We start from the raw sequence: 12,480 nt of genomic DNA, 5'->3' as shown, positions 1-12,480 counted from the left end.
ACTTGGCTCTATACACACTGAGTAACGATAACTTGGCTCTATACACAATGACTAACGATAACTTGGCTCTATACACAATGAGTAACGATAACTTGGCTCTATACACAATGAGGAACGATAACTTGGCTCTATACACAATGAGGAACGATAACTTGGCTCTATACACAATGAGTAACGATAACTTGGCTCTATACACAATGAGTAACGATAACTTGGCTCTATACACACTGAGTAACCATAACTTGGCTCTATACACAATGAGTAATGAGAACTTGGCTCTATACACAATGAGTAATGACAACTTGGCTCTATACACAATGAGTAATGACAACTTGGCTCTATACACAATGAGTAATGACAACTTGGCTCTATACACAATGAGTAATGACAACTTGGCTCTATACACAATGAGTAATGACAACTTGGCTCTATACACAATGAGTAACGACAACTTGGCTCTATACACAATGAGTAACGATAACTTGGCTCTATACACACTGAGTAACGATAACTTGGCTCTATACACACTGAGTAACCATAACTTGGCTCTATACACACTGAGTAGTGATAACTTGGCTCTATACACACAGAGTAATGATAACTTGGCTCTTTACACAATGAGGAACGATAACTTGGCTCTATACACACTGAGTAATGATAACTTGGCTCTATACACCATGAGGAACGATAACTTGGCTCTATACACCATGAGGAACGATAACTTGGCTCTATACACACTGAGTAATGATAACTTGGCTCTATACACCATGAGGAACGATAACTTGGCTCTATACACCATGAGGAACGATAACTTGGCTCTATACACAATGAGGAACGATAACTTGGCTCTATACACACTGAGTAACGATAACTTGGCTCTATACACACTGGGTAATGATAACTTGGCTCTATACACACTGAGTAACGATAACTTGGCTCTATACACACTGAGTAACGATAACTTGGATAGCAGTAAATGCTGTTTGGTAGGAGACAGGGTACAGTAAATAGCAGGGTAGGCTGTTTGGTAGGAGACAGGACAGTAGATAACAGTATAGGCTGTTTGGTAGGAGACAGGACAGTAGATAGCAGGGTAGGCTGTTTGATAGGAGACAGGACAGTAGATAGCAGGGTAGGCTGTTTGGTAGGAGACAGGACAGTAGATAACAGTATAGGCTGTTTGGTAGGAGACAGGACAGTAGATAGCAGGATAGGCTGTTTGGTAGGAGACAGCACAGTAGATAACAGGATAGGCTGTTTGGTAGGAGACAGGGTACAGTAGATAGCAGGGTAGGCTGTTTGGTAGGAGACAGGACAGTAGATAACAGGACAGGCTGTGTGGTAGGAGACAGGACAGTAGATAGCAGGATAGGCTGTTTGGTAGGAGACGGGCAGGGGACAGTAGATAGCAGGATAGGCTGTTTGGTAGGAGACAGGACAGTAGATAACAGGATAGGCTGTTTGGTAGGAGACAGTACAGTAGATAGCAGGACAGTAGATAACAGGATAGGCTGTTTGGTGGGAGACAGGACAGTAGATAACAGGATAGGCTGTTTGGTAGGAGACAGGACAGTAGATAGCAGGGTAGGCTGTTTGGTAGGAGACAGGACAGTAGATAACAGGATATGCTGTTTGGTAGGAGACAGGACAGTAGATAACAGGATAGGCTGTTTGGTAGGAGACAGGACAGTAGATAACAGGGTAGGCTGTTTGGTAGGAGACAGGACAGTAGATAACAGTATAGGCTGTTTGGTGGGAGACAGGACAGTAGATAACAGGGTAGACTGTTTGGTAGGAGACAGGACAGTAGATAACAGGGTAGGCTGTTTGGTAGGAGACAGGACAGTAGATAACAGTATAGGCTGTTTGGTAGGAGACAGGACAGTAGATAACAGGACAGGCTGTGTGGTAGGAGACAGGGTACAGTAGATAGCAGGATAGGCTGTTTGGTAGGAGACAGGACAGTAGATAACAGGACAGGCTGTTTGGTAGGATGGGCGGATCCGGCTACTGACTCCGTTCACCCTCCTGTGTTACTGAGTAGTAGAACAGTAACAGACTCCTTTTGGACCAGCAGAGCAGTAAGACTCTCCCTTACAGCAGATCTGTAAGTACTTTATAAGAGATGTGTGTCTGTTATTGGAAAAGTAATGATGAAAAATGTAAGCTTATCAAAAAATAAGACTATTATTTGTAGTTTGAATGTTTTCTCTATGGTTAACACTCTTTGTTGAGTTCCATTGGTGTATTGTACGTCTTTCTGTGTGTTCTCTGTTAGTCCTCAACTCTCTTTCCTCTCAGGGAGGATGGCCAACGTCCAGGTGCCTGTTGGTATGTCCTACTGTACTTTGGGTTGAGTGAAACTCTTGTTAACTATAAAGGAAGTTAAACAGTCGTGTGTTTTCAGTGGACAGATAGTTGGAAGAAAGTAAATAATGAATGGATGAATGAATGAATTTAATGGATGAATTGATAAATGAATGAAGCCATGCTTTGAGGTACTGTAGGAATGAATTAATTAACACGTTAATGCATTAGAGAATGAACTAATACTCTCCCCCCCCCCCCTCCCCCTCCTCCAGTGGCCATCGGTGCGTTTGGGGACAGTCCTGTCCAGATGACCTGTCCTACCTGTCACCAGACCGTGGTCACTAAGGTTGACTTCTCCTCTGGTGTCCTCACCTACCTCTTCTGTGGAGGACTCTTCTTCTGTGGGTACGTACGAGAGAGAGAGAGAGAGAGAGAGAGAGAGTGTGTGTGTTGAAAGCCAATCCTACTGTTAGTCAGTGGGTCCAGGTCAGTATTTTAATCCACTTAATATTAGTAATTTTATTATTTATTTTAATTAGTTATTTTCACAAAATAAACAAACAAATGTCAAACTTGATGAAAATGTATGTATTTGTTTTTGTTTATCATACTACCGTCAATAAAAAAACAAACAATGAATCAATCAGTTTCAAAGCTCACTACATTAAATGACACATAATTTAATAAAAGCCCTTTTCATAAAGACTGTTACAAACTGGACTATATTTCGTAACTTACTTTGACGAGGTTGTGATTGGGTGTAAATTAGGCTTCGGTCGTCTAATTGGTCGTCTAATTGGTCGTCTAATTGGTCGTCTAATTTCAGTGTACTTGTCTTTTTTAACTGCCATTTCCTGAAAGTCAGACTCTTTCCCCACAAACCAAGCTAATTTCTCTCAGCTTCAGAGTCCTCTTCCTTCACCACATGTTGTGAGGTTATGCTTCGATGTTTTCTCCAGACTTGGCCCAGAGGGAATTGTTGAAATGTTGGTCAATTGTTTATTCTAGATAACATTTTCTTTTTGGGGAAAATGCACCAAAAAATGAATTTTTACCTACGACTTTGGTATTTTACAGATAGAAAGATTAAGTATTTATCCACAATTCCAGTGTTTAATTGCCATATTGTCATGACTTCGCCACCAGGGCCTATTTATTGCCTTTAACTCCCTTATCTCACCTCATTTGCACTCACTGTATATAGACTTTCTTTCTTTTCTTCTACTGTATTATTGACTGTATGTTTGTTTATTCCATGTGTAACTGTGTGTTGTTGTATGTGTCGAACTGCTTTGCTTTATCTTGGCCAGGTCGCAATTGTAAATGAGAACTTGTTCTCAACTAGCCTACCTGGTTAAATAAAGGTGTTCTCAACTAGCCTACCTGGTTAAATAAAGGTGTTCTCAACTAGCCTACCTGGTTAAATAAAGGTGAAATAAAATAAATGTAAAAAATCTGTGTTTTAACAAAATGAAACCAAAATGTTTAAGCTGACTTCATTCAGGTTGAAATGCATTTGTGCAAATATGCATATACTATATTTAATGAGATATTTGAATGTTTGAATTTTTATACAAAATGTATTTAATTGGTAAATGATTGTGATTAAGAGAAATAAAATCCCTTTTAGGCCTTAAGATGCATCTCCATACAATGTTTGACCGTTGTTGTTCCTCCTCCTCAGGTTTGTTCTGGGTTGCTGTCTCATCCCGTTCTGTTTCGACAGGCTCAAAGACGCCAAGCACACGTGTCCCTCCTGCAAGACCATCCTGGGGGTTTATAAGCGCTTATAAGCCCATAATAACCAGCAGGAGACTCCCGTGTCTTTTGGGAAGCTAGCTACAACATTGTGTCTTGTCTTCTGAGACAAGTTGCTCTTCCAACACAGTCTGTTGTTTCTCTCAGCTTCCACCCAGTAGAACTGCACAGCAGGCTACCACGTGTTTGAAAGACCAATTAGTTTAACTCAATAGAACAATTTAACTGTCACAGAATGTTGTCATTGACAGTGTTCCGTCCCATCCAGGCCCTGTCCCTTGCTATGCAGTTAACGGTTGCCTTGGCAACGGCAAAAATGTACGACTTAAATTAGATTTAACTCAATAGAACAATTTAATTGTCATTGACAGTGTTCCATCCCGCCCTGTCCCTTGCTATGCAGTTCACCGCTGCCTTGGCAACGGTAAAATATGTGTGCCATAGAAATAGACAACATAGAATGTGAGTATTCATGGTTGTTGTATGATCTGTAAGTTATATTACTATAATTGTCTCAATGCAGCACTGTGAGTCTTTCTGATTGAGTACTGTACTGGTTTGTTAGGAATAAACTGAAGCCCTGAAAAATACAATCATTTCACAACCGCTAAAATGTTTTGTTAATTTGTAGAAAAACGTATTTTTTTTTAATTATCAGCTGTTAGTTCATAGGCTGTTTATTTCTTTATAAATACATTGAAAAAATTGGGGGGGGGGATTGTGTAATAATATAAATTTTTATTAATTAAATCATACATTCAACATCTGCTATTTAGTATCATCAAATGACAGCATTGAGAAGACAGTCAACAGTTTGAGCTGACATGAACAAAAACACAGTGACATTCTAACGACAGAATCATTCTGCACTAGAGGAATTGGTTGTCATGACATTGAACAGGGTTTTGGCTCGGTGGATAAGTGTTGGAGATACTAACCCTGAGAAAACAAATGGCTGTCCCAGAAAGACGACATCACCAACACAAGACTTCTTTGTCATCTAATGAAATACTTTCATATTTTCACCCGAAGGCAAAGACAAAATGGCTCTATTCAATCCACATTGTGGAAGTTCAGCATCATTTCAATTGAAAGGCAATGTTCCCGTAGCATAGACTGCATTCATGGTAAATGCTGCAGATCTTGGCTCAATAGGAAATGACCTTTCAGCTACACAGACTGAATAGAGCCCTACAAATGATTCTTTAAACAACGTTCCAGCCACCAAGACAGAACAGACTTCATTCCAACCACCAAGACAGAACAGACTTCATTCCAACCACCAAGACAGAACAGACTTCATTCCAACCACCAAGACAGAACAGACTTCATTCCAACCACCAAGACAGAACAGACTTCATTCCAACCACCAAGACAGAACAGACTTCATTCCAACCACCAAGACAGAACAGACTTCATTCCAACCACCAAGACAGAACAGACTTCATTCCAACCACCAAGACAGAACAGACTTCATTCCAACCACCAAGACAGAACAGACTTCATTCCAACCACCAAGACAGAACAGACTTCATTCCAACCACCAAGACAGAACAGACTTCATTCCAACCACCAAGACAGAACAACATACAAAGTGAACACACTTAAATCAAAATGCAGAACTTGTCAGAGCAGAAACACTGACGTGACTAAAGTGCTAGATTGTTTGATAGTCTTTTGATAGTATATATCCTTGTATTCAGTGATATTTACAATATCTAAGGCGCTACCTGACTCTAAATTTATACATTTTTGTTTCCTGTTTGAGAACTTTACATTGTGTTTTTCCCTGTCTGAGCCGAATGCGACTCGATGCTATGGAGTCGGTTAACTCTCTCACTCTGAAATATAAAATCTCTGAAATCAGTGTTTAAATCAGTGTAGAATGTACAGGACAGCGACGGCCAGAGTGGCGAGGAGAAGGTGGAGGCCGAACGTTGGTCTGTTGATCGCTCCGCCGCTCGCTACACAGAAACAAAACATACATTATAACTTTGTTCACTGAACCTCAAATCATAAATCTCTCTCTCGGAGCTCACAGAGAAATGAAAGAGAACCGACTGATCTTTCATAGATAAAAAGGAACGGTTATGTTGTACCTGTAGTAGTAGCAGCAGCTCCTCCAGCCACGGTGTTGACTGGCCCAGCTCCTCCAGTTACCCCTGCACTGGTAGGAAGAAAGATGGTTCCCACGCCAACCGTGCTGGGGTCAGCCTTGCCTCCCTTCAGACCCAGCCCCAGATAGTCCAGGTCGGCCTGGAAACGGGTGCTGATCCAGGTCCGGACCATGCTCTGGTTCTCATAGCTCTTCAGCTCTGGCAGGTTAGAACCCAGCAGACCTTTGACCTGGCTCACACCCAGAGTCTGAAGGTGGAGGGGTTAGGGGGATAACGACAGACAGACAGACGGGTATGTATGTAGGTAGGTAGGTAGGTAGGTAGGTAGGTAGGTAGGTAGAAACGCACACACATACACACCTGTATAACAGTAGGGTCCAGGCTGATGAAAGTGTCCATGTCCATACTGATGTTAGAGGTGGACAGACGCTGGACGTAGGCTGAGTCAGCACCACCTAGTGAACAGACAGAGAGTAGGCTGAGTCAGCACCACCTAGTGGACAGACAGAGAGTAGGCTGAGTCAGCACCACCTAGTGGACAGACAGAGAGTAGACTGAGTCAGCACCACCTAGTGGACAGACAGAGAGTAGACTGAGTCAGCACCACCTAGTGGACAGACAGAGTAGGCTGAGTCAGCACCACCTAGTGGTCAGACAGAGTAGGCTGAGTCAGCACCACCTAGTGGACAGACAGAGTAGGCTGAGTCAGCACCACCTAGTGGACAGACAGAGAGTAGGCTGAGTCAGCACCACTTTAGTGGTCAGACAGAGTAGACTGAGTAAGCACCACCTAGTGGTCAGACAGAGAGTAGAATGAGTAAGCACCACCTAGTGGTCAGACAGAGTAGACTGAGTCAGCACCACCTAGTGGTCAGACAGAGTAGACTGAGTAAGCACCACCTAGTGGTCAGACAGAGTAGGCTGAGTCAGCACCACCTAGTGGACAGACAGAGTAGACTGAATCAGCACCACCTAGTGGACAGACAGAGTAGGCTGAGTCAGCACCACCTAGTGGACAGACAGAGTAGACTGAATCAGCACCACCTAGTGGACAGACAGAGTAGACTGAATCAGCACCCCCTAGTGGACAGACAGAGTAGACTGAATCAGCACCACCTAGTGGACAGACAGAGTAGACTGAATCAGCACCCCCTAGTGGACAGACAGAGTAGACTGAGTCAGCACCACCTAGTGGTCAGACAGAGTAGACTCGTATCTAAACTTCCGACTTCAACTGTATGTATGTTATGTATGTATGTATGGTGTGTTAGCTGGTAGGAGGTATCTATGTATGGCTGTGTTAGCTGGTAGGAGGTACCTATGTATGGCTGTGTTAGCTGGTAGGAGGTACCTATGTATGGCTGTGTTAGCTGGTAGGAGGTATCTATGTATGGCTGTGTTAGCTGGTAGGAGGTACCTATGTATGGCTGTGTTAGCTGGTAGGAGGTACCTATGTATGGCTGTGTTAGCTGGTAGGAGGGAGAGGTACCTATGTATGGCTGTGTTAGCTGGTAGGAGGTATCTATGTATGGCTGTGTTAGCTGGTAGGAGGTACCTATGTATGGCTGTGTTAGCTGGTAGGAGGTACCTATGTATGGCTGTGTTAGCTGGTAGGAGGTACCTATGTATGGCTGTGTTAGCTGGTAGGAGGTACCTATGTATGGCTGTGTTAGCTGGTAGGAGGTACCTATGTATGGCTGTGTTAGCTGGTAGGAGGTACCTATGTATGGCTGTGTTAGCTGGTAGGAGGTACCTATGTATGGCTGTGTTAGCTGGTAGGAGGTACCTATGTATGGCTGTGTTAGCTGGTAGGAGGTACCTATGTATGGCTGTGTTAGCTGGTAGGAGGTACCTATGTATGGCTGTGTTAGCTGGTAGGAGGTAGCAGAGACAGTACTGCGGCTCTGGAAGGCTCCTTCAGCGATGATGAACAGCGTTCTCTTCTTCATTATGTTGCAGTTGGTCACCGTCAGGGCATTGGCCTTACTGCAACACGGTGAAACAGATATCAACCGTCTTACCGTCTGGCATCACACGTCTTACTGTCTGACATCACACGTCAACACAACCGTCTTATTGTCTGACATCACACATCAACACAACCGTCTGACATCACATGTCAACACAACCGTCTGACATCACACACCAACACAACCGTCTTATTGTCTGACATCACACGTCAACACAACCGTCTTATTGTCTGACATCACACATCAACACAACAAGCCTCTGTGGTGTTTCCATGGTAACGGGGGGAGGGGAGGAGCCTCTGTGGTGTTCCCACGGTAACGCTGGGGAGGGGAGGAGCCTCTGTGGCGTTTCCACGGTAACGGGGGGGAGGGGAGGAGCCTCTGTCTCTTCGGTTTGGCTCTCCTCTGTAGTCATGGCCTTCAGGATGGTGGCAAGCTAGTGTTAGCATAGCGGCTAAGTGTTACATGTTTTCCTATGAAAAATGTTGGCCCTGTTACCCACATCTTAGTAATAAAGGTAACAGTTATTACTATTACATTACTGTGTTATAGGCTACAGGAGGCTGGTGTCTAGTGAACACAGGTTGGCTCCTCCTCTCGGTCTTACCTCAGGCTACTCTGTGTAATGGTCTACAGGAGGCTGGTGTCTAGTGAACACAGGTTGGGTCCTCCTCAGGAGGCTGGTGTCTAGTGAACACAGGTTGGCTCCTCCTCTCGGTCTTACCTCAGGCTACTCTGTGTAATGGTCTACAGGAGGCTGGTGTCTAGTGAACACAGGTTGGGTCCTCCTCAGGAGGCTGGTGTCTAGTGAACACAGGTTGGGTACTCCTCAGGAGGCTGGTGTCTAGTGAACACAGGTTGGGTCCTCCTCTCGGTCTTACCTCAGGCTACTCTGTGTAATGATCTACAGGAGGCTGGTGTCTAGTGAACACAGGAGGGTCTTCCTCTCGGTCTTACCTCAGGCTACTCTGTGTAATGATCTACAGGAGGCTGGTGTCTAGTGAACACAGGTTGGGTCCTCCTCAGGAGGCTGGTGTCTAGTGAACACAGGTTGGCTCCTCCTCAGGAGGTTGGTGTCTAGTGAACACAGGTTGGCTCCTCCTCTCGGTCTTACCTCAGGCTACTCTGTGTAATGGTCTTCAGGAGGCTGATGTCTAGTGAACACAGGTTGGGTCCTCCTCTCGGTCTTACCTCAGGCTACTCTGTGTAATGGTCTACAGGAGGCTGATGTCTAGTGAACACAGGTTGGGTCCTCCTCAGGAGGCTGGTGTCTAGTGAACACAGGTTGGCTCCTCCTCTCGGTCTTACCTCAGGCTACTCTGTGTAATGGTCTTCAGGAGGCTGATGTCTAGTGAACACAGGTTGGGTCCTCCGATGGAGTTGAGCTCTGCACTGCCCAGAGTATTTCCTGAGTTCCTCAGGTACTTACTGATGATGGCCTGCACCTATAGGGGGGACATGAATAGATTGGTAAATGGCCGACTGATTGATTGGTTAATCACTTGACAGACAGACAGACAAATATATCTGGCTACCATGGCAGCATCCCAGTTTCCATTGGAGGAGTCCATCAGAGCTGACAGTGTGTCGATCTTGGTGATGTTCCACATGGTGATGTCAGCGTTAGTGGCAACGCGCGAAGCCGGCCCAAGAACCTGCACCTTCGCTTCTGGGATGGTGGAGTTTGCGGAGTAGGCCTGACGGGGCGGGACACAGGAAACAGGAAACAGGAAGTACAGTCACATAATCTAACAGGAAGATAAAGCTTCATATCACCCATGTCATACTATCTGTACATCCTCTCTGTTAATCAGACATGATGATAATGTAGTTACATCAGCTCAGATGAAATGATAATGTATTTATGTATATCAGGTCAGATGTAATGATAATGTATTTATATCAGGTCATATGTAATGATAATGTATTTACACCAGGTCAGATGTAATAATAATGTATTTATATCAGGTCAGATATAATGATAATGTATTTATTTATATCAGGTCAGATGTAATGATAATATATTTACATCAGGTCACATGTAATGCTAATGTATATACATCAGGTCAGATATAACGATAATGTATTTACATCAGGTAAGATGTAATGATAATGTATCTACATCAGGTCAGATGTAATGATAATGTATTTACATCAGGTAAGATGTAATGATAATGTATCTACATCAGGTCAGATATAATGATAATGTATTTATTTATATCAGGTCAGATGTAATGATAATGTATTTACATCAGGTCAGATGTAATGATAATGTATTTACATCAGGTAAGATGCATTGATAATGTATTTATATCAGGTCAGATGTAGTATTGATAATGTATTTATATCAGGTAAGATGCATTGATAATGTATTTATATCAGGTCAGATGTAAAGATAATGTATTTACATCAGGTCAGATGTAATGATAATGTATTTACATCAGGTCAGATGTAAAGATAATGTATTTATATCAGGTAAGATGTGTGTGTACCGTACATGTGAATCAAGCGATACTCCATAACATAAGTCAATAAAAACCAGTCATCGCCTCAATCAGCTCTATGTTATACAGCTCTATGTTATACAGCTCTATGTTCAACATACCTATTTGTATAGGTAAATTCACTTTGTGTTAACTCCCCTGCCTGTATTCTGTCTCTAAATGCTGTCACCAACAGCACCCTATCACCAGGTAACATTCTGACTGTGTTGTCTATCCCCAACAGCACCATATCACCAGGTAACATTCTGACTGTGTTGTCTATCACCAACAGCACCATATCACCAGGTAACATTCTGACTGTGTTGTCTATCACTAGCAGAACCATATCACCAGGTAATATTCTGATTGTGTGGTCTATCACCAACAGCACCATATCACCAAGTCACATTCTGACTGTGTTGTCTATCCCCAACAGCACCATATCACCAAGTCACATTCTGACTGTGTTGTCTATCACCAACAGCACCATATCACCAGGTAACATTCTGACTGTGTTGTCTATCACCAACAGCACCATATCACCAGGTAACATTCTGACTGCGTTGTCTATCACCAACAGCAACATATCACCAGGTAACATTCTGACTGCGTTAATGTACTTGGTGAATAAAGTTGACTCTTTGTCTGAAAGCGTACAGTACCTCTCTGAGTCTCGCCAGGACCACTTCAAGGTATTCCAGGTCGTCCACATTGGCGGTGATGGCGTCCAGGTTGTCAACGACTGTCTTGGCCGTCAGGCAGCAGTTGAACTTGGTCACGGTCTCGTAGTTGAAGGGGAACGTATTCTCACTGATCGTGACCTGAGTGATATTTCCCACTGTGCATTCACTCGCTAGGACAGGGAGGAGAGTACTGTTATTCACTCACTATGGACAGAGAGGAGAGTACTGTTATTCACTCACTATAGACAGACAGACAGACAGACAGACAGACAGACAGACAGACAGACAGACAGACAGACAGACAGACAGACAGACAGACAGACAAGACAGACAGACAGTTATTCCCTTTTCAGCAGGAGGAGGGAGGAGAGAGACAGACAGACAGTAATGATATATTAGTGCAGGGTGGACACACCTATGGAGCGTTTGGACTGTGATTGGTCGATGATGGACTGTCTGATAGCCGTCTTCATCCTCCTCTTCTTCTGTCTGGACGTTCCATTCTTCCTCAACACCTTCAGGAATGACTGTAGGAACTGGCCTTTTACTTTCTGGAGAACAACACAACACAGCCTGTAAACACACACACACACGCACACAAACACACACACGCACGCACCCACACACACACACACACACACACACCACCTACACACACCTACACACACACCTACACACACACCTACACACACCTACACACACCTACACACACCTACACACACACACACAACACACACACACACACACACACACACACACAGACAGCATGCGCGCACACACACAGCATGCACGCACACACACACACACACACACACACACAGACAGCATGCGCGCACACACACAGCATGCATGCACACAGCCAGATGTCGTGGTTTGTGACCTTAGAGAAGTTCTTGTAGAAGGAGGATGTCAGGTAGAGAGGTAGAACGCCCAGGTTGTCCAGGGTCTCTCTGGTCCAGGTAGCTGGGAGTCTGGAGAAACACCAGTAAACCCTCAACTATACTGTTGACAGGAAACTCACTCACACAGTACAGACTCAACTATACTGTTGACAGGAAACTCTCACAGTACAGACTCAACTATACCGTTGACAGTCAAACTCTCACAGTCAGACTCAGTATACTGTTGACAGGAACTCACACAGTACAAACTCAACTAT

At 43.9% G+C, this 12,480-nt stretch overlaps 2 protein-coding genes across 2 annotated transcripts in view; one reads left to right on the top strand and one right to left on the bottom strand.

Annotated features, from left to right (window-relative positions):
- Window positions 1-1,981: 1,981 nt before the first annotated feature.
- LOC110519358 (lipopolysaccharide-induced tumor necrosis factor-alpha factor homolog) lies at window positions 1,982-4,681 on the top strand. The gene is made up of 4 exons (XM_036942303.1): window positions 1,982-2,107; window positions 2,279-2,331; window positions 2,583-2,715; window positions 3,995-4,681. The coding sequence occupies exons 2-4, from the start codon at window positions 2,307-2,309 to the stop codon at window positions 4,101-4,103; spliced, it is 267 nt and encodes an 88-aa protein (XP_036798198.1). The 5' UTR covers window positions 1,982-2,107; window positions 2,279-2,306; the 3' UTR covers window positions 4,104-4,681.
- Window positions 4,682-4,786: 105 nt separating this feature from the next.
- LOC110516586 (mesothelin-like protein) overlaps window positions 4,787-12,480 on the bottom strand; it is a 12,787-nt gene continuing 5,093 nt past the window's right edge. The window contains exons 5-13 of the mRNA XM_036942554.1: window positions 12,202-12,292; window positions 11,737-11,872; window positions 11,301-11,491; window positions 9,691-9,852; window positions 9,464-9,600; window positions 8,038-8,171; window positions 6,546-6,640; window positions 6,168-6,432; window positions 4,787-6,032 (exon numbers count right to left, since the gene is read on the bottom strand). Coding sequence (XP_036798449.1) covers window positions 5,944-6,032; window positions 6,168-6,432; window positions 6,546-6,640; window positions 8,038-8,171; window positions 9,464-9,600; window positions 9,691-9,852; window positions 11,301-11,491; window positions 11,737-11,872; window positions 12,202-12,292 — 1,300 coding nt within the window. The 3' untranslated portion in view covers window positions 4,787-5,943. The remainder of the gene's footprint in view (window positions 6,033-6,167; window positions 6,433-6,545; window positions 6,641-8,037; window positions 8,172-9,463; window positions 9,601-9,690; window positions 9,853-11,300; window positions 11,492-11,736; window positions 11,873-12,201; window positions 12,293-12,480) is intronic.

Source organism: Oncorhynchus mykiss, chromosome 13 (assembly GCF_013265735.2).
Source record: "Oncorhynchus mykiss isolate Arlee chromosome 13, USDA_OmykA_1.1, whole genome shotgun sequence".
In the NCBI taxonomy this organism is placed as follows: domain Eukaryota; kingdom Metazoa; phylum Chordata; class Actinopteri; order Salmoniformes; family Salmonidae; genus Oncorhynchus; species Oncorhynchus mykiss.
Note: the sequence above shows the minus strand (reverse complement) of the source record. Positions and strands in the feature narration are given on the sequence as shown.